The following is a 24,333-nucleotide window of genomic DNA, read 5'->3' as shown; positions in this document are numbered from 1 at the left end:
GTACCAGTAGGCCTATGTAAAGTTGATTTATGATCTCATGGTCTGGTTTCGGGTGTTACGCGAACCCCATCAAAATTCGAATTAGCTTAAAACGAAACATTTTAAGGCTGTTCGTGGAAGTGAAGGCAACCTATGACATATTATAATCGTGCAATCAAAAATATGCGGGCCGAGCACAATGACGGGACAAATGAGGTTAAACAACACTACAATTTAAAATTGACGTAACAAGATAAGCTTTTGTTGTTGGTCCCGTTGGCTACGCTCAGCGTGGCCCGTTCTATAGCAGAGTAGCCTACAGAGTACAGACCAATCATAATCCGTAAAAGGTATCAAGCACCGTTAGGTTACTGATGGTAATGGAAAGCTATTTAAAGTTATTGATGCACTTGAATTCTTTACCCGAGCATATCGATATATTCGCTATGACTCTCGCGATGTAGGGCTATATATGAACAATCGCAATTTGGGAAGATCTGCACTTCTACAGGGTTGAATTGCAACCTAGGCCATGAACGTTCTGAAAAATCTTATGTTTATAAACAGTTCAAAATGAATTACTTTTGTGACACAAACCTCTCAATTATTTAGCACCGCCGAACGCTTACCTCAACTTCAAACCAACCTAAATTCACACTATGGTATATATAAGCGGGTGGGTTGGGTGACGACTAGGGCTGGGCACAATGATTCGAGTACTCTATTTTGATTCGAGTAGAGTTGTAAAATACGATTTTTTCGAGTACTGAAATTATACTCTCTTCGCAACTGAAAGTTAATTTACTAACGAGAATTATAGTTTTGATACTATTTTCCACTGAGGAAGCCTTGAAACCTTGATTGGCCGTGTCGCAGCATACGAGACATAGTACTAAGCTACGAACGTTACTGGAAATAACACTTTTCCGAAGTCATGATCATCCCACAACGTTGTCAAGAAGTGCAAAGAAATCAGTATGGTCGAAAAAATACCAACGTATCTTCAATGCGACGGAAAACAGGCATTATGTTCTTTGAGGTGGCATAAAAGGTACATGTTTGAACTTTGACATATTACATTATGTTTTGACGTCATAATGAGTGATACTCGAATACTCGACTCGACTCCACTCGAAGCGTAATACGTACGACTCAGGTACTCGATTTTGCCCAGCCCAAGTGACGGTGGATTCAAATTTGGCGTAAATAGTTGCGACAAAACGATTGGTCCTGCTTGAGTATGCCCAATTGCCCATATATGAGATTAAGTCAAAGTAAACATGGGATGCTCGATGCTGCCATAACGAATAATGCTTCTCTTAGTTTGGCATGCATCATGCATATACTGCGAGCCGCCATAACAAATATGCGCTAAAACAACCCGGTCCTGATTTTTAGCAGCAACTATTGAGTTCTAATGATTTGATGTGGAAACCGTGATGTTTTATTTGGTGGGTCTGTATATAATCAAAAATCTTTAATCGGGGAAGCGGGAAGCCATATGTGATAAAGAAACTTTACCACATATGGCATCAAATTTGTGCTACATGACTTTGATTTTCTGCAGATCTCTAGATCATATCACTTTGATATATGCGTCGATCTCCGACGTGCATATATATCGAGTTGCTTGGGACGCATCATTCGTTGAGATATCCTAAATTTAACGAGTTAATGCGCAGCAGTGCTTCGCAATTGGTGGTCATTATGAACATACGTTTAAATGGGAGTTGTTTCAAGAAGCGCCCACTCCTCGTCTAGCAGCAACGTTCAAACTACGTTTACCTAGAAAGCGTAACCAAGCATCAATCATCAATAATTGCAATAATTCTCCTCCCACGAGATAGCCATATCTGTTCATGACCAGACACGGCATGGCGGTGGTTTTCTCTATCATATTAACACAACGAATATCTATACCGACTACGTTTGGATGAGTTGTTATTTCAGCGTGTTCCTTTGAGTACACGCTGGCTACATGCGACGCAATGCCGAGCATATTTATTACTTGTGATGTAATAATGAACAGAGGGTTTGCAAATCCGACGTTTCACTATAATTATGGTTACCATATGTCCTCCTTTTTCAGGTTTTTAAAATGTCCTGCCCCGCTGGGAGGACGCCCAAATGTCCTCCTTTTTGAGATTTTGTCCTCTTTTTTGAGAATTTTGGTCAAATTTACTGTCAAATTCGAGTGAGATACCGTAAATCAGCATCGAAGTAAAGCTCTGGCGGGTAATTCGGGAGCTGATCCGGAAAGATGACCTTTTTTTAGTCAACCACTTGTAAACGTGAAGGAAAAAACCGTATTTTGGGCGCTGAGCGAGAAAGTTGACTTTACTTTTATTTTTATTTAGTCAACCGACCACGAAGTGTGAAAAATTTACCATTTTTTCAAGATTTTTCTTCGGAATTCTGAGTTTGAAAATTTTGAAAAAGTGTCCTCCCTTCCCGATTCCGAAATATGGTAACCCTACTATAATGGCAATAGATTACTAACCTACAGCTTAGTACTTGGAAGTTAGTACCTACCTACGTAGGTTGGTAATCTATAGTTTTATCGTTAATAACTCGATACGAAGCACTGTTTGAGACACCATATTAAAGATTAGTTGGTATTTTTTCGACCAGAATATCTATTTCATTGCACTTTCTGACTTGCTCCGGTTTGATCATGACATCGCAGGTATGTCATTTCCACGAACGGTTGTAACATTGTACTACATATGTCTCGTATGCTGTCATATGAACATGAAAAATCGAGGTTTACAGCCTTCCATGCACTTCGCATTACCAAAGGTCGAAAGTCACCCACGTTTTAAACTTCGTTCAGGGATATTTGTAACATCCACTAATAGCTAGAACAATGGCAAAATCAGACAGATTTATATACGTGCTGACTGGCTGTACTACAACGGGAATTATATTATCGACTTGGAAAGTTATGGGATTGTTTTTCATTCACCTCCAACGAGACACGAACTCGTCCGCAAAAACGATATCACTAGTCTTGGGACTGGTTTCGGCAATGTCCTATTTGTACGGTAATTGTATAATTTATCATTGTTCAATAATTCTTGCTTGATCGTTCACTTAATGCAAGACACTCTGCGTGGTGTTTAGTGGTGCATTGTGGTCATATATAGGCTATGTGTACAGCACCGGAAGAGCAATAACGTATATGACTTGACTACATTGGAGGCAATGCACGAAAATTCATTCATAATCCGGATATAGAGACTAGAGAGATATCCATCGAATATTTTGCAGATATTGTGTATATGCTGATGTGTTTATGTCATTACTGTCGTTATTATTTAGCAACAGCCATGGAACTCATGATGTACCGGCAGGTCCGACACATTTATGGTGGAATACCTTACGCCCATGCGTATAGGATTTGGAGAGAAACTCAAGCGTCACAATTTTATGTTGAAGGTCCTATACACGCCGTTGTGTATGAACGGTTTGGTGCTAGGACCGCAACTGCACTGGGAGGCCTTCTGACCGCATTCGGTATATCGTTATCATCAGTAATAACACGAATTGAAACAATAGGAGCTATATACGGGATTTTTCCAGGTACACTGACAGTTAATTCGTATGTCCACAAACTCCACATATACTATGATTAATATTTATCTCAACAGGATTTGGCATCGGAATCACGAACCTAGCATTTTTCACGATGTCGAGTGATATATTTCGAAATAAGTTATCGTTAGTCAACAATACATTCAGTGCTTCGCACTCAGTCGCTGCTGTTATGTTGGCACCGTTGACGCAAATACTCATCAACACTTACGGCTGGAGAGGAGCTTTACTCATATTGGGCGGCTTGATTTTACAAGCAGTTCCCGTTTCACTCATCAATTCAAGGTACTATGAAAAGCTGAAGTTGTCCCGGGCACACCCTGCCGTGGATTCAAGATTTCTACAATCACAGTCACAAACCGAAACAAAAGGAATGTGCGAACGCCTGAAGTCTTTATTGCGAGATCCAATATTCATCATTTATGCGTTTTCGATGACATTCACAACAGTGTCCAAGCTCTCTGTCATTCTTTATACCGTCCGGTTTACTCAAAGCGTCGGAATATCAGACGAAAAAGCCGTTTCCGTTGTCACGTTGCAAGAGACGCTGTCCTTGATATGCGCGCCCTTGATAGGGTATCTAACCAGCTCGCCAAGTAAAGACACGCAAGCTGAACAACCTGTTAAAAGTAAGTATTACTCATGCCCATGCCCATGTCCAATCGCTCATTTCGTAATTATTCTTAAACTATTAAAATGCGAAATTATGTATCTTAATAAAAATGATTCATGCAACTTAATCTGCTCAAAATGTGTAAAATGGACATGAGCTACTTTGATTCAACCGCGACGATATGTGAGTGAGCAATGAGGATCTTTCTGCTTCTACCGAGTATAGGGTAGCCTATACTCATCAGTGCTGACTGCTCTCACACGCGTTGACAAATAAAATCGGAATTACCATTTTATGCACCCGCTTCATTGTCACAGAATTGATAAGCTTTTAAACAATCTTCTAATTCACAATAAGACGTTATATGCCAAATTACAGATTGCGTGGATGGGCTTCTATTTCTTCCGGTAGATCACATTTATTCCTGAATATTTTTCAGAAAGATTATCGCTTGTATCTTACGTCCAGAGGATACCAAGACCGTGCTCCCATGCTTTCCTTTCCATTCTTTTTGGCTTTTCGGTCTTAGTTCCTGTAATCGCCGAATCGTACACTGGATTTATGATATCAGGAGCATTAAATGGTATCATACTGGGTAAGTGTGTTTATGTTTCAACCAATGATTTTCAGCCGGTGTCCGTAAACGATCGTCTGGTGTTGATCCCGCCATAAATCGAAATCATCAATTTTCAATTCTTCATTCATTTTGTAATCCAACGATTTGTGTTTTACTAACATTGCGACGGGAAATTTAACTCTGAATCTATTAGGCATTTTATGTCAAAATATTGATCCGAAGCTTGCATTTTAATATACTCCTTAACACCATTACAAATTTAATGTGGAAATGCAGCATTCCACTCTCTTTTCCACACAATACTGGCAGTATAGCGACCACCCAAAATATCGAGTGTATGCTTTTCCTCGTTCCTAACATATGCATTGGTGCGGCATAAACAAACACTGAAATTGATATTTGTATATATGGCTTGCTCATTCTATTTCGTCATTCTAATGTTGATTGGAGATTCACAAGATTATGCAACTCATCAAGAGTTCCTTTGTTCAAAACGAAGTCGAAAAACACTGATTCCAGCTATCGACCCCGCAAATTTCGTGCAACGAACTGAATGAAATCTTTTTTCAACAATAAAGGTGGAAACACAGCACTCCCGGTAACCGTTCTCGCGGACCTTTTTGGCTCTCGCGATTTAGCCATGGCTCAAGGTGTCAGATGTTTAATGGCGGGGATCGGAAGTATATTTTATCCCTTGCTGATCGGGTCGGTAATTGATAACACTGGGAGCTACAGGATATCCGCTTACGGCGCGGCACTGCTGTCTTGGACATCGGCGTTTCTCACGGTAATAACTTACATTGCAATCAAGAGAGGAAGATCTGGCACGAGAGAAAGCGGTGCTCACCTCAGAGAAATCAGTGGAAACAATTCGAGAGATTTCCTGGGCCCTGTTGGTGTAAAGTAGCCAACATGAAGTATCACGTTGATCTGGACAAGCCTATCCGGAATATCAGTTTGGTCTTAAATAGAGATATAAACCTCGAAGGTTGTCACCTATACACGCGATTACAACGTCAATGAAAGCTGATTTTCGACCATGAGATATAGGATATCCCTGGTGCAGCGTAAGGAATCAGAAAATATCCTGTTTGGTATTAAGTATTCACGTATACGAGCAATCGAGCATCAACGAATAGTGGCCCTTGATTATTGCTAGGGCAAGGCATCGACAGCTGCTATTCAATGTGATTTCGTGTCTTTTCGGTGAGATAAAATAAATACAATCTTCCTTCTGTGAAGAATGTTACGCGTAGCAGAAATACTGCGAGGTCAAGTTGATTCAAAACAAAATGCCTTGTTCAAAAATGAGAAATCCACTGCTTTGTGAAATGTGTCCAGTTTCTAAACAATACATATGCTGCCACTCTCGGGACAATATTATGCATAACTATTGTAGCACTTTACGATTCACGTAACGTTACAATACTAAGCCTTTTCTTGAATGTTCAACATCAAACACTACTCGAGTGCGACGCCAGCTTTGTTTAACTCTTGTCTTGACAAACAATAAATCTCTCTTTTTGATTCAACAAAAAACTATTGTCATGAATTCAGCTAAGGCGTTGGGGCACGAGTTTACCGACAAGTATCCGTAGCGTAGCCTTTGCCTAAGCCAGGGATTTATTATTTGGTAGCGTTAACTGTACCAGAAAGAGACACGACAGGAAGTTCAGAATGTCTTCGGACTCGAACAGCGAAACGGATGACGACATTTCCGCATCAGGTAAAGTTTTTCATATAAATCGTAGTTAATCCCATGGTTGGTCTACGAAACCAACACTATAATTTTTACATGGGCGTGGATTATTATTATGTTTCCAGAAATCGATATAGTTAGTCGATTGTTTTGGCAAGGCCTTTTGAGAAACTCAACAGTAGCCTACATTGTACAACGCTTTTATTTCACTTCACCATACATTGAAGTTGTCCATCAGGGTCATTATCAAAATTAAAACAGCTCTTAATTGGTAGATTAACTATATATAACTGTTAGGGTTAGCATATTTTGGAAATCTGGAAAGAGGACACTTTTTCAAAATTTTCGGACTTGCAAAACCGGAGGAAAATCCTGAAAAGTGGTAAATTTATCGGTTGACTAAAAAAATGTCAACTTTCTCGCTCAGCGCCCAAATTACAGTTTTTCTATCACATTGTCGGGTCGTTGACTAAAACAAATGCTCAACTTTCCGGCCCAGCTCCAAAAATACCCGCCGGAGCGTTACTTCAGTGGTGATTTACTGTATCTAAGTCTATTTTGCCATATATTTAACCTAAATTCTAAAAAATAAGGTCAAAATCTCAAAAAAGAGGACATTTGGGCGCTCTCTGAGGACCCTTTCAAAAAAGTCAAAAAAGAGGACAAATCCTCTCAAAAGAGGACGTATCGTAACCCAATGTTATACTATCATAGTGTAAATATGGCGATTTCCTGGAACTATCCACTCTTGATGTGGGTCGGTGGTGATATACCAAGATCTGCAGATCTATCTAGGGTTGCGCTGAATTCACACGATCCCTATTTACACGTTATGTATTGAAAAGTAACGTAGGCCCGATTCTGTCAATACAAAGCTCAGCTTTACTCACCCGTATAAAACAAACAATCCTTTCATAGTGGCATCAATGAAATTTATTGTTTGCGGTCGTCGACTAAGAAAGCGACTTCTTTGGTTAACTCATACACAAGTCACCATTCATCACATATCAATATGTATAGAATCTTAGAATGCTATATATTCTTGAACTCCCTCCAGCGGTCGCAGCCATATTCACAAGTGTGCCTTGACTACCAGGGCATGGTATGGTATGATATGGACGTATGGTATGACATGAAACGAAATTTCGGTATGGAATATGGAAATATGCAAGTACGGTATGGTATGGAAGTTTCCCAAGTATATTATGGAATTGTTTTTCCATACTTCTATACTTTTTACATACTTTGACAGTTTTGCCATAACCATGACAATGATCCTACTTTCGACTTGTTAAATTAACTGCGCACCACCAAATCTCTCACTGTCATGTTCAATGTTCATATCTCAAATTGAAATTCATGACTCACCCGACATCTGTTTGAAGACGAAGTTGCGCAGCGCGCATATGAATGAAAATATAATAATAATGATAATTATTCCAATCTAAATATCCTGAAAACGAATGATATTCGACCGCTGTCGCGTCAGAACTTGCCTTTGGCTTATCGTAACTTCCACTCCGTAAACCAACAAGGAAGTTTTAAAATCGTGGACTCGAAAAATGTAGCTACCAGTTTCATCAATATATAATTTATATATATATCAATGTGTTAACTTGGAAAAAAATTTCTGCGCTTTGGTCGGATGATCATCACGCAATATCTATTTGACATAGGCCTATAACCATCGTTGTAATTCACAAATATGTTGCTAGTCTTGGAGCGACGTTACGATATGCCGGCCTCCAACATAGCCGGACTCGTTACATATAAAATGACTTATTTATTTATTTGCGAGTTTTAGCAATGATATAGGCTATATATCATATACGTGTATTGGGTATAGTTATCATTGAGTTACCGTATAGCGTGCGAAAGTGTAGCTTATGGCGGCTTATATCTACCATACGCATAAGTTCGTCAACACCAGTAAGTTTATCTGACCTATGCAATATTGGGTATCATTGTATTGTATTGTATCATCAGGGCTGCTTAAATGGACAATTTCGTCAAAAATATTTAGAATATGAACGCCGGAACATTTGCACACATCAAAAATAGAATATCGTCGTTTATTGGAAGTTTGGGGAACTTGCGAAAGTATTGATAAAGTACCAAATATGGAATGGAAGAATGTTGCTATGGTATGGAAAATTGTGGACAGGGCCGTAACAGCACTTCGTCAGCCCCCCCCCAAAAAAAACGTTGGTCTCGGACCCCCCACAGGGTGAAAAAAGCGGACTTTTAGGGGGCGAAACCCCCCAAGCTTATACGTTGTTTACCGCTACTTATCATCTATATTGGGTGTCCGTTTAATGAGTAAGCTGTTCTCGACTAACCCCGCGAAGCGCGAATTTTTTTTATCATTCATGATTGAATCGGTCAATATGATCGAGAATTGCATATATATTGCTATCAATTTTTATCCTTTCTCTGCTCACGTAATCAGAATTACCGGTAGAGCGGAGTGAGGTGTGTTTGAAAAGTTAGGACCACTCAATAATAATTAAATATCTTCGGGCGTATACCTGTTGGCAGGAACAAAACAGCACTTCGTCAGGCCCCGCAAAAAACTAGGGTCTTGGGCTCCCATAGGGTGATAAACCGACCCTCTCCGCATCACGTTGTTCGCTTTTACGGCGAAATTATTGTTGTACTAATTAGTAAGCACGCGCCAAGCGCGAAAATTGTCAATAATTTATGATATAATCGGTCAATAAAATCGGGAATTGCGTATATATTGCTATCAATTTCTTGTCCTCTCTGCTCGCGTTATCAGATTTACCGGTAGAGCTGAGTGAGGTGTCTTGGAAACTGTAGGGCCCGTAAATAATAGGCTAATTAAATATCATCAGGGGGACGGATCCGTTGGTATGACTTCGTTACATGATGTTATTTCGTGACCTCCGCTATATCAAAAATATATATAGCCTAATAGCATAAATGTACTAAACTAAAAGACGCACACGATTACAAATTAGTATTTCTTCACTGGCATGTAATATTTCCCTGCGGGAATTCCGATACCTAAGTGTTGGAGGTTTACCTAGGCTCCTCCTCTCCACCTCATCCGCGTAAGCGGTGTCTTACAAAAAGCCTAGAGATAGGCCGTGCTATAAGTCGGCAGTTACGGAAAATAATGAACAATGTCGGTCTGGTGTAGCCTAAATGACCATAGTAGTCGACAGCAGTGTTGGGATCAAGTCACTACCTTCGAGTCACGACTCATTTCGAGTCATTGCACATTTTGACTCGAGTCAAGTCAAGTCAATCGAATTTCGGAGGTGACTCGAGTCAAGTCGAGTCAAGTCAAGTCAAGTCACGAGTCAAGTCACAATTCAAGTCAAGTTGCGTTTTCGAAGTATGAGGCATGATTAGGCCTACGTCATTGCATTTTGCTAGCTGTCTTAAATACAGATTGAGTGGTCATTGATTTTGAACCGATGATCGAATATACAGTTAAATATACACGCAAGAAGGCGCTGTATCGCTCACATATACGTATAACTACTAAACTACGTAAAAATTGCATAGCTCCAGTATATAGTTACCAGCGAAAATGGGTAATAAAGAAACGAATTGTTAATATGCAATACATTACCCATTTACAAATTGATATGATACAATCCAAGCCTGCGCTAATGGCTGAGAACTATATGAATTAGTTTTCAATTTAATTTCATTAAAACAAGAGGTTTGATTAAGGTAAGAACAGAGAACAGAAATAAATATTTGGCTATTAAATTACTTGACTATTCAAGTTTACTATACAGAGAGAGAGAGAGAGAGATATGATATTCTTTCTCGCCTGCACCATCGAGATGCTTTGGCGACGGAGTTGCGATACGGCCCCATGAGGTCATCTAGTCTGCGCCTCCGTTTTTTTTTCTCCTCCATGCTATCCGTGATTGCTGAGCGCCTAGCAGGATAGCTGCGGATACCATTTTTCGAGTCTTTGGTATGACCCGGCCGGGGATCGAACCCACGACCTACCGCTCGAGAAGCCGGACGCATAACCATTACACTATCTCGCGCAGTACAAGCTTACGACAACGTAAGCTGTAAACTTCGATCACTTCGTTTACGGTAAGTTTATTTGTGAGAGAACAATGGAGGCTCAGTAAAACGCACGATCATTTAATGATTGGTCGCTCGCACGGGTTGCACCAGCGTTTCGTGAACAATTCGACCATATGCAAGATTCAGTGATTTTTATCAGCACCGATTTCTTGATGACTTGAAATTGACTCGTGAAATTTGCTCCGAGTCACGAGTCAATCCACATTTCTGATACGCCGAGTCAAGTCAAGTCAAGTCATTTTAGCAAAGTGACTCGAGTCAAGTCAAGTCATACGTAAAAGGTGACTCGAGTCCGACTCGAGTCATCCCAACACTGGTCGACAGACACCATGAATACCACAAACAAACAAACAAACAAACTGGCATATAATATTTCCCTGCGGGATGGTATTTCTCTTGTGAGGTCCAGATTGCTAAGACAGGAACATTCGGCGTCGGTCATTTAGGCGCCAATGGACAATTAAACCTATACGTATCAGCATAAGCGCAGTTCTTTTCGGCCAAGGCTTTCTCGCTGCCGATCATTCTGGCACATTTCTTGGAGTCGCATGTTACATGGCCTAAAACTTTATTTCTTGGTGCGTCTTGGCGCGGTAATGGCCAACGCCGATATGCCCATTTCTATAAATCTTGCGTATTTTTTCTTGGGTGAAGAGTACCCAATAATCAAGATATTTGACAACTTGATAGCGCGTAGAGCGCGAAATTTTTTTGAAAAAGCTGCATAAATTTTCAAAAAATACTTTATAATTTATGCTAATTCAAGAAATAATTTTGGACCCCCACCGAGCTCGCCCCCCCCCAATTGGGGGGTTTGGGGTGCGGCAGTTACGGTCCTGATTATGGAGTATGGTATGAAACGATTGGGGCGGGTATGGAGCATGGAAATTTCCCATTTCATTTCATTCCATACCATACCATGCCCTGTTGACTACATACCAGAAATATACGGCTCGGAATTCTGTGATTCCGGAGGGTAATCTGAATACTGAGTCGACCTTAACTGTAGACTAGATGTTGGGCTGCCGGTCCGGGGCAATGCCTGTCAAGAGCTGAGTGGGTTGATGACTAAGACACATGGGCATGAATTAGGGTTGTTTTGTTCTGTAATCTCTGATCATTATTGATAAACCAGGCAAGAGTCAGGTTAGGAGTAGGAACTCAAATCCGCTCTTCAGGATACGCTTCAAGAACACATTATCAAACTCTCTACCACTATACTATATCTCGACAGCACAAACTATTATTCAAACCCGTGCGTCACGAAATATTTTTCTACCCAAAATTTAGGGATGGACGAGCCAACTATCAGCGGAGCAACAGCGGATGTGTCCCTATTACATCACGAAAAGGATGCCCTTCTCGAAAAGACAAAAGCACAAGAAAACGAGATTATGTCGTTGAGATTGAAAGTGGATGCATATGAAAATAAGAAGCAGGTATTTCAATACATCCATTTGTTACTGACATTCCAGCATACAGTGATCGCTACAGGAACTGCAGGAGATTGCCCCGGAGGGCCTTACTCACGAGGAAAAAGTTGCCATGGAACAGGAGATAAGCGTTTTGAGGGGGAAAGTGGCGTTGCTTGAGCGAAACAATCGCGTGTTTTCAAACGAGGAACGTACCGAGCTAAAGCAGGTTAGTCCATGGTGACACAACGACAGTGATATTGAATGCCCACATCATTAGAAATTTCAAAAGGACAGTTATTATCCGAACTTTGATAGCACTGAATTGTGACGGATCACGTCATAATCACTTCGAAAGAATACGCATTCCGAGTGTAGTTAGTTAATAGTTACGATTATGAATGAAGGCCAGCATCACAATAGTGCGTACGACATTTACCACAGGAATGTACAAACTACATCTATCATATTCCGCGTTGCATAAAACGGGCGTAACTTATAGCTTGGATTATACAATGGCTTTTTATGCGTAGTTCATGGACTGCGATACCCATGAATCCATGATGCATAATGCCTATGCCAGTAAATAATAACTACGACGAGTTTTGCACTGTTTTGTTGGCGCTAAGTTCGCCCCCATCATTGACAAGTTTTGATGTCGTCTTTGCGACTTCATACTTGCCAAACTAGGGCAACGTTTTGGTAATTTATTCGCGAAAGCGGAGACAGACTTGAACATGCATTCGCAGGAACTGGAACGAACAAAACGCAGATTTCAAAGATTAAACGACCAGCTCGCGTCGGTTCGGAATTCCATGGAGTACGATCATATCAATCACGTCGAGCGTGCGTTGGAAAATTTCGTCAAAAAGGTATGTACAATTTAAAATACAGATGTATAAATACCAATTGGTATATATGCCCACCAATATGTACTATGTAGCCTATACTTATCACATATCGCGCAATGGCCGCGGCTATGTACGTCGTACGAGGTACATAGCCTCTAACGATACCAACGAACCATTGAATTCGAATTATAGAAACGGTTTACACACAGGTCAAAATATTGGAGAGGGATAACAACGAATTGAGAAAGATGAATATAAGTGAAGGACGTAATTCGGGAGATTTATCATCGAAACTAATAGAGGAAAAAGAAGAGATAATAAAAGGTAAATACGCCCGCTATATAATGGAAGTAACTGTCGTGCTCTTCAGGTAGATTTTACTAAATGCATGCGGGTCTGTTCTCAGGATTACCAGACCACGATCCGACATATCACTTCCAATTCGTCGCTTGTCCTTTTCATGTTACCTTCTGGTACTTTTAATTCAGAGCAGAAGTCCCTTATTTTCATATTCTAAATGACAAGCTGGGCGTTGGATTGAAAGACAGTCGTTTCGTCTTCTTCTTCATCTTTTCATTTTATCGAAATCCTATGGTATTTTGAAATGGTGAAATTATGCAGAGATTTAATAAACTGGACTGGTTCAGATCAAACGGTTCAGATAGAGGAGCTGGAACATCAAATCAATGCTCTCAAATTACGCGTTACGGGAGATCAGAAGAACGATTCGCCGATACGCGACTCTGATGACAAGTCTTCTGAGGTTGGTTCTTTGAAATGTCAGTTTCAGTACAAGTATGGCCACGACGAATCGTTTTTAGTCAGAGTTGGACATTGACAAAGTACTTCTACTTTTCCATAGTACTCAAGTATGATTTGCCTATAGTCACTATTTACTCGAGAGGTTCTACTATAGACGGTACAGTTTCTTATGCAAAACTGCTGACCTTTACCATTTGGATTTTGTGCAGTAGAAAGCAGTTTTGGGATATGCTTGCATAACCTATCTGGGGAAAATAGCCAGACTGGGGCGTCAATAGAGTCATTTTCCGTTAGTCTAGAACAGTGGTTTTCAAACATTTTTAGACAAGCCCCCCTTTTTGATAGTGAAAAATTTCCCGCTTCCCTTATCGTGATATCACAAAATATTAAAGATAGAATTCAGAATGCCAGCAGTCCCAACGGACAGTTTGATGGCACTGAATGGATATGACTAATGATGAGAGAATTCTGAAATATGAAATTTTGACAATACGCAGAGTAAATACCATTATGGAAATCGGGCGCAGCCCCAGAAAAAATCAGTAAACTGCAGCTTCGCGCCCCTTCAGATGCTTTCACGCCCCAAGGGGGGCGTGCCCCCAGTTTGAGAACCACTGGTCTAGAAGAAGATGCAACCTGCCCTACTAAAATACCCACCTCTGTTTACCACTAAAAGTATGCGACCTATCGAGTCATGCTACTTTTGAAACGACTTACTTGTGTACTTTCCATTTTTGAAATAGTTTTCAAACGTCTTTGAAAGCGATAGTTTCACTTGCAATTGATGGACGGCTTTTTTTCAGTAGCAACGCTGACTACTTTGACCACCCCTAATTTTAGTCTCCCACTACGCAACGGAGGTCTCCGATCCGGACCAGTCGATCACGGCTGTCCAGCCGCTCGAAGCGAGTCAGATCGGCCGACAAGTCTATCCAGTCTGACAGCGACTGCTCTACATCGGACAGCGACGCTCGCGCCGTCCGCGAAATGTGCAACAAAATGCGTGCGGACATAGGAGAAGCCAAAAAGCGACTGAAGGACATGGGCAACGATCTGGACGCGCCTCCGTATATGTCACCTACGCACGTACCTCGCAGTCAAGGATGGCCGGTTTTCGACACTGCCAGGAGCGCGCCGCCAGCTACCATTCTACACGACGAGCAATCGATGTCGTTGTCTGCCCGGTCTGCTTTGGAAGGAGACTTGTCTGCGATGCAGATCTTGACGCAACGCTCCTCGCCGAGAGCTAGGAGTTCGCGCACTGGGGTTTTGTCAAGTGAAACTAGCGTGGCTGCAGGTGTGTACGAGTCCTTTTTACTGTAGCCTATAAGACAGTGGTTCTTGACCTACCAATATACGGAACACTACGCTAATCTTTGCGGTACACCGGATTTTCGTTGAGTTATAAAAACAAAAGATACCACAACACACATCTTACTACATCTAATAGATTAATATAAATTACTTATGCACAACATGACATATGCATCAACAGGGTTTTAAAAAAACAAAACCATTAAAATAAAATTTTCACTCAGAACGAAACGATCATAATGAATATTTATAGAAAATCAGTATGACTTCTGTTGAAATGCAAAGCCTTGAAAAGTGTCGTGGTATTGTTCAGTCGAAACGCAACTGCTGCGTGATACCAATCACGAGATTACAAATATTGGGGATAGAATTGTCATTTCAGAAGGGCATGGTTTCGATTTGAACCCCAACCCCCCATGAGTACTAATCGGGCCAAATCAATTGCAACCAATGAAGACCAAGACGGTGTATCATCACAAATCATAGGTATATGAGTGGAGTGTGTGTCTTGGTCTCCATTGGAGCCCCTGATACTGACTCAATGACCCCCTAGTGCTCCATTTAACACTGGTTAAGATCCACTGCGGTCCACTAACAACACTCGTGCCATATGCTAGTTCGTCTTTCGCACAGAGGATGGCCAAAGTATTCAGCGTTGGCGCTCGAGCAAACGTAGAAGTAACGCCAAAATTTTTTGCTCGATTACAAGTAATAAGTACTGGTTTCCAAGACGTGTCAAAACTACTTCAAGTAGAAGTAGAATATGAAAGTCTGAAACGTACTCAGGTGATTTCAATGAGATATTTGACCGCGGGGTCGCATACTTTTAGTACTTAATTGGAGGTATCTCCACTTTCGAATTTGCGTGATGTATCTTCGCGAATGAAGCATATTGACTAGTGGCTCTACACAAATATCTGCAATTTAAATAAATGCAATCAGTTACTGCGAAACAAGGGATCATTAATGTGCTACAAACCAAATTCAACACTGTTTCTACTTTACTAAATCCAAAGTGTAAAAAAGAAGTAGTTTTGCCAAAGACATTGTGAAGTAGAAGTGGATGTAGTGAAAAAACGTAACCACGTGTGCAAGGCAAAGCTTACTTTAATACTCGAAAAAAGTAGAAGTATGCTGCGTTACTGGCCAAAACGAAGATTCAGCATTTTATAGATTCCGCTGTCATATCATGTACCATAGTTTAAACCCTACATTGCTAGCAGTATAGGAATCACCTAAGTAATTCATTTAGCTGAGTATACATTCATGGAGTTTAAGCACTAACTACAATGCGTTTTCGTTTTACCAGGGAAGTTAAATAGCTCTTCAGTCCCTTCCATCGAAATTCCTAGCCCGATGCAGAGCGGACGCGCCGAGTATAGTGACGCAGCAAAGCTGAACAATACCTGGCCAACACAGCAAGACACAACTGCCAGGACCATGACAAGCCCAAGAAAAAGGTAACAACTTACGCGAAATTGTGACAATTTCACCTAACTACCCCAAACGATTCTGTACATAGTTACGTGAACAGAAAGTAAAAGGATTTAATAACAAAGGAGACAAATGATTCAAAAGTAAAATCATACGCACAATAAAATATAAGTAACTAAAACGTAAAGTTTCGTGAAGCTAGGCCCCCAATCGACCATATCCGACCAGGCTTCCCTGTGTAAACTGTTGGACAGCTAAACTGAACACTGAACATTGAGCATTTTAGTTGAGTTTGGCATTGAGATTGTAAGCATATAATTGGTACTTTGCTCATTTCATAAAGGACTTATCATAGAATGGGAAAATTCGTCACATAGTCATAACAATCAACGTCTTGCTGGGGCGAGCCAAGCATAGGTGGCCTGTTACGAAATACATCTACTTTTTTTTTTAGCAATGGCCGAACTAGCCTCCTGTATTCTGTGACTTAATATTTATTCGAAGAATGCACCGACCTGTTGTGTCATCAGTAATTTTGTGTTAGACCTGTAGATTTATCTTTCAATTTCGAAGATATTCCACCTCTAATCGACCACTTAAAAGTATGCGACGCCTCGAAAAATCCACTTTTTCAAATTATTGACTTGAATACCAGTTATGACCCGCCTTTTTACTACCACTTGAAGTAATTTGGTATATTTTGGAAATCACTAATTCCGGTTGCAATTTATTATAACTTTGACGGCATCACGTCTACTTCTATACTTGACTAGTGATGCTGAACATATTTAACTTGAACACACTTGGAACTATAATCAGTATATCGGATATGAACACTGAGCAGTGCACGATTTTCAGCGTTCGTGTTAATGAGGACGATGTCAACAGCGCCTCTCCGCGTCGAACGAATGCCGAGTTCATGCGTTTGCTCTCGCGGTACGAATTTCTCCGAATTCGTGCCTTGGACCATAAGTTCCTGGAGTTCCAGCAAGAGTGCAGACACGTGGCGATGTTGGAGCTCATGAAATTGAAGCATCAGACAAAGATTGAGGTGATCTTATTATAGTATCAGTTGCCGAATTGTGTGAACGGCCTATATCTCAATCCTATATATATTGTAGACCAGATTCTATACCGATATAACTGACCTCAATATACTGTATACAATGCAAAGTTAGATTCTATAGCTGCCTAATGAGACTTATTAGATTACAGGATAAATGTATAGTGCTAAACGAGTCAACTATGGTACATATGCATTTGCCAGTCTCATGCTTATGAAAATGAACTCATATTTTGATATGAACTGAGGTTGATTCAATTTCCAAATTTTCGCCAATTCAGTAACTCTAATTCTAGTCTAATTTCAAATAAAACTGTATAGCTCTCATTTTTAATTATAATCTAATTTGGAAAAACTGTGTAGCTACGGTTCTAATTCTAGTCTAATTTGGAATCACCCGTGTAGCTAAAATTCTAATTCTAATCTAATTTGGAAAAGCTGACCATTTTCCAGTTGTGCGACTCTGGTATAATGTACGTAAACTGTACACTAGTGCAGTGTAAGCCTACGCCTTTCTATGCTTTCGAATAATCCCATATGTACCTGAATATTATGTATGCATTTACCGAATTATCAAGCTATCAATTCAGAACTCTAAGCTGCCTGGCGATTCGAACCAAAAGCAGACACAGCACCGCAGTGAACCACACCGTACTAGCAGTAAACCAAAGGAGGAATTGAAACTACATCAGCTCCTGGATAGCGACCCGGTCTTTCCGAAAGCGGATAAAGTTTCTGCTGGTATGGGGTCGTGCCTCTATAGTTTAAGTGTATGTACTGAGAAGTCGGGTGCTCGTGATTAATCACAGGAATTATTTAGATCAAGCTTCCCTTAATATCTTGGAAGAGCGAAATAATTAGCATTTATGGTCATATATATTACTTATCTTCCAAACGAGGTCAAATATGGTTATCGATGGTACTCAAGAATTATAACGCCGTTAATTTTTACTTAAGTACAAGTATAAGTAGGGATTTCCAAGTGAATGGAAGAGCAAATATTCTAGGCCTATACTTTTGCTCATAAATGAGAAATTGTTCAGTAGGAGTGGAAGTAGTCTAATCATAACAGCTTGAGTACTTCGAGAAAGTAGAAGTATACTTAGTTATTGATCATCTCTGGTAGCTTCTCAGTAATTATATTATATTTATTCTAAATTTCATCACATATATAATATAGCCCTATAAGTGATGAAACTACATACATTTTAGTACCACCAAGTTACGCGTCTTATTACTCGCTACCCGAAAACGCGACCACCGAAGCTGCTACTTACCGACTGTACGTGGCGAAAAAGGACTATAGCCCTCCGAGCGAGAATATCGTCGAAGGCGAGAGCCTGTTTCGCAAGATAAAATTGAGTGTTGGTGATGTGGCCACATCTCTAGGAGCACCACACATTCGAGAAGATGGCAAGGTATATTTTATCAGTTTCATTTATAAATGCGCAATGTTCTTGCATGAAGCTAGTCATGTCGGCAATATGTCTCACGTCAGTAAGCCCTATACTTTCTACTAGGGTTGCATATAAAACAGACGGTGTTTTAAAACCCTTTGTTTAAAACATGTTTATTTAAACAGTGTTTTGAACAAAGGCCATTTTAAAAAAACAAAATTATGTTTTTTTAAAGTTGTAAAATGATGCCATCATTGTCTAAATACTTTCCAAAAAACAATTACGGACAATTACCACCCGATATAGCCGAAGTATATATCGATATGAGATGGTTGGAATTCTCAAAATAGTCGGTTCAACAGCAATAGTACAGATATTTCGTCAAAGGAGCTAGATTTACCCTATATTTTCAATATGCCAATCCACTATGACGTCACAATTGAATAGCTGTGAAGTCATGACTTAAAAAAAAAAATGTTTTAAACAAGGGCCTTGTCTTAAACATGTTTGTTTTACATTGATTTGTGTTTTAAATGTAACCCTACTTTCTACACACGGCAAACTCTACAAAAATGTAATCTTCCAATCTTGTGTTTATTGCTTATACAGAATGAAGCCAATTTCGTTGCTGGAGTTACTCCTGATAATTTTATCGCCATGGGTTCTCTGTGCTTCAATAAGTTAATACATAAAATGGATTGATATAATCAAGCGATTTTTGTCACAGAAATATCAGCTAGTGCATGTTAACGACAAGTTCGGCCTTGTACCATTTTCTTTCCTGCAACTGGCCGACGAAGTACATGATGTGGATCTCGTTAAAAGTCCATTGAAGGTACGTCCACAGGCCATATGAGTTATATTATGAGCGTTTATAAGATACTTAACCCTATAGGATTACCATATATGTTCTATTTTAGGAGGATTTGTTGTCATTTTTCACGAAATCGAAAATGTCCTCCGTGGACGCATAAATATCCTCCTTTTTGGAAATTCATCTTTCTATACAGCTTTGACAGCTATAGCCTAATGGACAGGGTCAACTAAAAACTCCATAAATGTCGCGAACTATGTAGTGCGGACGTTCGAGCGGCTCATTCGGAGCAGGACTAAAACAATGTTATTTTTTCCCTTCTAGTCAACACCAAAGCAGTATCGTTAAAAATTGGGTAATTCGGGAGTCGAGTCGAAATGATGACTTTTTTAGTCAGCGCAGTAAAATTTCCATTGGAATCAGCTGTTTTCATTTCAGGTTTGTTTGTTTGTGGTGTTCATGGTGTTTGTCGACTAAAACGGCCATTTACACGAGGTCGATATTTGCTATTTTTGATTTCGTAGCTGCCGTCTTGCAGCACGGCCCACTTCTAGGCATTCTAAGACACCGCTTACGCGGATGAGATGGCGCGAAGGAGCCTAGATAAACCTCCAAAGCTTCGGTAGGAGTTCTGGAGTCGAGCTCGGTCGGACTCGAACGCACAACTAGTAGGTGTTGCAGCTGTGGATTATACCACTGCGCTATCTCGCCACTTTTCATTTCAGGTAATCTGGCTCTTATGGTTTGCAAAAAGTAAAAGTGTCCACCTTTCCCGATTACAACGCGATATAATAATTATTGATTCTGACTCTCGATGCTAATTTCTGGAGCAAAGGTTCCCAAATATTGTGATATTGTCTCATGTGGACGGTTTTGAGAGACATGAGGCGGAAGAGGATAATATTAGCAAGTTTAGTCTATTGTATTTGGTTAACTGTTAGGTTTCTCGCTATGTTCGATTTAATAATCGATGGATGTCGATAAAAGTGCGTCCCAATGCTTGACTTATAGTCCATCCCGCGAGAGGTAAAATGATTGGGCTCATCAACTTTTCTTGATCGCGGATCCCTTCAAGTCTTGTGGGCGGTTGCTCGTATACCCCAAAAATTTCAAAAGACAATGACTGGAAGGTCATCACATCTAGGAGAACATTATTTAGGCTATTTCAGGCCTAAAATTACATAACTAATGACGAGACCAGGGGTCTTAACTTCAAATGTTCTCACGGGCCCATTTCCCAGTTTTAGATGACGCTGCGGGCCGCAGCATCAACTATCGGGTTAGTCAATGTAGGCTATTTCTGAGTAGGCCTTTTAACGGGATCTTGCAGAATGACATTCCACACAAATTGCGAATATGTGATGTACTATTGTAATATTCACGCCTGAGACGAAATAAAATCATATTTTTAAATGTTTGATTACAATTTATGTTGTACTTGGCATGATTTGTGACAATAGTGTGTTATAGACACAATGTTAGACGACAAATGCATAGTGACATCGGAAAAGCTGTCGAGTTATAATTTTGCAGATAGCGGATATTTGGCGTGCCACAATTATGGGGAGAATATTTTAGAATTTAACAAAGATCGATCTGATACGAGAGCATAAAATCAGTGTATATCCTGATCCGGGCTTCGGGAATACTCCCGATAAGTTGGCTATTAATCATGTCATTGACAAAGTCAAATTAGATTTAAAAAATATATTTGGCAGTTACATATTGTTGAATATAAAAATCAAAAATGCCGACGCGTGCCGCACAAATGGTTCTCGCGGGCCGCATTCTGCCCGCGTGCCGCGCGTTTGACACCCCTGGACTAGACAAAGTAGTCACAGGCCCACTCGCGACTTTATTCTTTAGGGATGATTTTTATTGTAGACTATTTATGATATATTGCCCTTTCATGTACCCATTGAAATAGTGGGTCGGTGGACCGCAGAGAAATAGCCCCTGCATTACACCGAACATCGAACTGGTTTTCAGAGGTGGTCAGTAACGAAGGACTACTTTTTCGAAGTACTCAAGTATTTTTACACTACTTGCGGTGCTAACTCAAGTAGATCTAATTTCACGATACTTCTACTTCTACTTGGTAGTATTTTGTGGTCTACTTACTTACTTTTCGCTATTTTCAGTTTGTCAAGTAGAAATAGTTTATCCCTCCAATCAGAAAGATAGCCTACGGAATTTCTGGACTGTTTTCACGAAGTAACAACATTTAATTTTCATAAAAGTTGAGTAAAGCCCAGAATTTTCGTCGTGCTTTGCGCACAGCAGATGTGGAGTTACAAATATGTTTTAACGAAAGTATCGGTCAATATAATATAGGTTTCGCAATCTTGCAATTACTTATCATATCGTAGTCTAGCAGCCCGTGGCGTGTCCTAACCTGGAAAAGTAGAATCTGACCTGTTTTAGCAGGCCACCGTTGAAACTTTCAGACAAAAGATATGAAATGTATTTTTCGCTTTTTAGGAGCAATATTTGTATTTCTCTTTACATTCCCAGTATCATACTTTGAGTTCAAATTAGTTTCAGTTCTTTTGTCGGAAGAACATACATGTTGAAATATAAAAGCAAATGCCTCTATCCGAAAATATGGCTACACTATATGGCATTTTTACGACACGTCATATTTGTTATTAACGTATACTAATCGCGCAAAGTGTTACCACCGTATCCGATACAACTTCTCCGTGTTGCTCTTCGACTAAACTACGGGCCTTAAAATACGGGGACGGACGGCATGTCATGACATTTTCTAAAACGGGGTGTTTAAGTAAACAAAGGATTAGTATCGCATTTTCATATCAATACTATCATTTGCATCCCATGATCCGGACGAATGCTTATTCTGTCGAAACTTGATACCTCCTGGGATGCAACAATATGAATCAAGTCCGCATAGCTCAATTTGCAGCTTTTGACAGTCCATGCGAACGATTTACGACCGTCTTGAGAACCACTTACTTGAGTAGATTTTTACGTCGCTAATTCTACTTGAGTAGCCTTCTTGACTACTTTGACCACCTCAGTAGTCGACGCAACAAGATTTCCAGTAAATATAATGGGAAAGATTGAAACTATTTTAAAATTTTCCACGAAAGCCATGGGCGGCAGCATGTGCTCCCCCGCCACTGCTCCCCGATTAGCTAACTTTATGATATCCGCCCTAAATGTGGTGTGTACTGTGTATATATACAGAAAGACATTCGTGATTCAGTTACCTATAACAATCTGAAATGCTCTCCCTGTACATCTATCAAGTACGTTGTGCATGTTATTAGATCAAATTCTATTGTACTTCAGTTGCCGACTTCAACGAATACCGAAAGAATAACGAAAATGCACAGACACATGGAACTTCGTCGGAAACTCGCGCCCCAAGTTGCGTAAAAGATTGGTGCCTCGCCCGACTATTTAATTCCGTATGCAAAACTATCATATACTGCTATACGACTCTGTGAAATGGAGTGGTGCATTTCAACACATCAAACCATTATTATTCATTATAACGACGGATATAATACCGAGTCATGACATAAGGCGTGACTCTCTCGTATTACTATACATATTCAGTAGACCAAAGTGCAACAATTACCTTATCTGCACCTCTCCCAGAAACCCTCGAATATGGGGAAAGGGCGGAGCAATGCTCATTGCCCATCTGGCTGAGCAAAATCGAGCACCTTGGTGGTGTGATTCCGGGTCTAGTATTAAGCTGCCAATATTCTAGTACCGCATATTTTGATATGTCATAGCAGTGTTTTCAGTGCTGAGGTCGATCACTGTCAAAAATCCAGGGCCATGAATTTTCTTAGCCTTATGAAACATGTTTCTCGATGCTGGGATACGGGCGAGCGAGTTTTAGAACCTTCAGCGGTGAAAATGAAGCAGTATTGGAACTATATTATTCGCTGATAAAACATTACTGGGTGTGAGGGCGTGTAATTTCGTTTTTCGGAAATAAATACTGTCATTATTCGACTCGAATAATTAGAATTGATAGTCGGCTCAGATTCGAGTACTGGAATCATTGTCCTCAGTTAAAATATTAGTACGTGCTTTATCCTAGTTGTTAAATCAGCAGGATATAAAATTGAAAAAGGTTGGCTTCTTGGCGATCTATCACCTTTGGGTCTTCAGGCAGATATAATTTGTGTTATCGTATAGTCGTTAATGCTAAGACAGCCACATGCATTCCACCTCGACATATATAATATCAGAGTAAAATCCAGGGAAATTTTTTATCATGGCGATCTGAGTGAACCGTTCCTACGCCTATGGAGTGGTCGATCCAATCACCGATGATACTGTTGTATAAGTAACGATAATGCCTCAAGTTACCAGTTTCGGTGGTATAGTTCATCACGGCACGTGGCAGGCGCACTATATACTTCATGCGATTAGATACTGTCATAACCTGGATTCACTAAGCCGGTATCAGGTGTTCGCAGGAGTTAAAGACAGCATCAGTTTATCAACATTATCATCATGTAACAACACAGCAAGACTGTGATACTATGAAAAGATATTTTTAGAAGATGTCGAAATGACTTGGAGTGGTCTTCGAAATCAGACACGCACCTTGGCCTAGGCGATGTAAAAAAAATGAGGCATGCACACTGAATGAAAAGTGAAAGAAGATAAGATAAAAAGACAGTTGACAAAAAAGGTGGCATGTATCGGAAGGCGAGATCGATATGTCAGGTCGTGAACCGGTAAACTAGAGGGCTAA

General features: G+C 40.2%; 2 protein-coding genes across 3 annotated transcripts; both read left to right on the top strand.

The window, feature by feature from the left end:
* The first annotated feature begins 2,621 nt into the window (after nucleotides 1–2,621).
* On the top strand, nucleotides 2,622–5,793 carry LOC145458350 (monocarboxylate transporter 4-like). The gene is made up of 5 exons (XM_080336695.1): nucleotides 2,622–3,023; nucleotides 3,418–3,561; nucleotides 3,630–4,202; nucleotides 4,626–4,781; nucleotides 5,342–5,793. Exons 1-5 carry the CDS (start codon nucleotides 2,846–2,848, stop codon nucleotides 5,668–5,670), a joined length of 1,380 nt encoding a protein of 459 aa, XP_080192821.1. The 5' UTR covers nucleotides 2,622–2,845; the 3' UTR covers nucleotides 5,671–5,793.
* A 506-nt stretch (nucleotides 5,794–6,299) lies between these two features.
* LOC145458349 (uncharacterized) lies at nucleotides 6,300–23,582 on the top strand. Of its 2 annotated transcripts, none has more exons than XM_080336693.1 (13): nucleotides 6,300–6,489; nucleotides 11,833–11,981; nucleotides 12,049–12,183; nucleotides 12,704–12,826; nucleotides 13,015–13,129; nucleotides 13,453–13,568; nucleotides 14,408–14,864; nucleotides 16,191–16,341; nucleotides 17,174–17,366; nucleotides 17,969–18,119; nucleotides 18,591–18,796; nucleotides 19,503–19,610; nucleotides 22,905–23,582. In XM_080336693.1, the coding sequence occupies exons 1-13, from the start codon at nucleotides 6,441–6,443 to the stop codon at nucleotides 22,989–22,991; spliced, it is 2,040 nt and encodes a 679-aa protein (XP_080192819.1). In that variant the 5' UTR covers nucleotides 6,300–6,440; the 3' UTR covers nucleotides 22,992–23,582. The 2 variants fall into 2 exon arrangements, with proteins under 2 accessions (XP_080192819.1, XP_080192818.1); XM_080336692.1 differs by having other exon boundaries at nucleotides 6,302–6,489; nucleotides 12,037–12,183.
* The last annotated feature ends 751 nt before the right edge of the window (nucleotides 23,583–24,333 follow it).

Source organism: Botryllus schlosseri, chromosome 16 (genome assembly GCF_051294905.1).
Source record: "Botryllus schlosseri isolate E-star chromosome 16, Bs_hap1, whole genome shotgun sequence".
NCBI classification, from domain to species: Eukaryota; Metazoa; Chordata; class Ascidiacea; order Stolidobranchia; family Styelidae; genus Botryllus; species Botryllus schlosseri.
The sequence above is the reverse complement of the archived record's forward strand: the minus strand, read 5'-3'. Positions and strand labels throughout refer to the sequence as shown.

Coding starts and splice junctions, on each gene's coding strand:
- LOC145458349 (XM_080336692.1), top strand. CDS start 6,441: ATGTCTTCGGACTCGAACAGCGAAACGGATGACGACATTTCCGCATCA. Junction 12,827..13,014: donor TGGAAAATTTCGTCAAAAAG/GTATGTACAATT, acceptor GTTTACACACAG/GTCAAAATATTGGAGAGGGA. Junction 16,342..17,173: donor ATGACAAGCCCAAGAAAAAG/GTAACAACTTAC, acceptor CACGATTTTCAG/CGTTCGTGTTAATGAGGACG.
- LOC145458350 (XM_080336695.1), top strand. CDS start 2,846: ATGGCAAAATCAGACAGATTTATATACGTGCTGACTGGCTGTACTACA. Junction 3,024..3,417: donor GGCAATGTCCTATTTGTACG/GTAATTGTATAA, acceptor TTTATGTTGAAG/GTCCTATACACGCCGTTGTG. Junction 3,562..3,629: donor TATATACGGGATTTTTCCAG/GTACACTGACAG, acceptor TTATCTCAACAG/GATTTGGCATCGGAATCACG.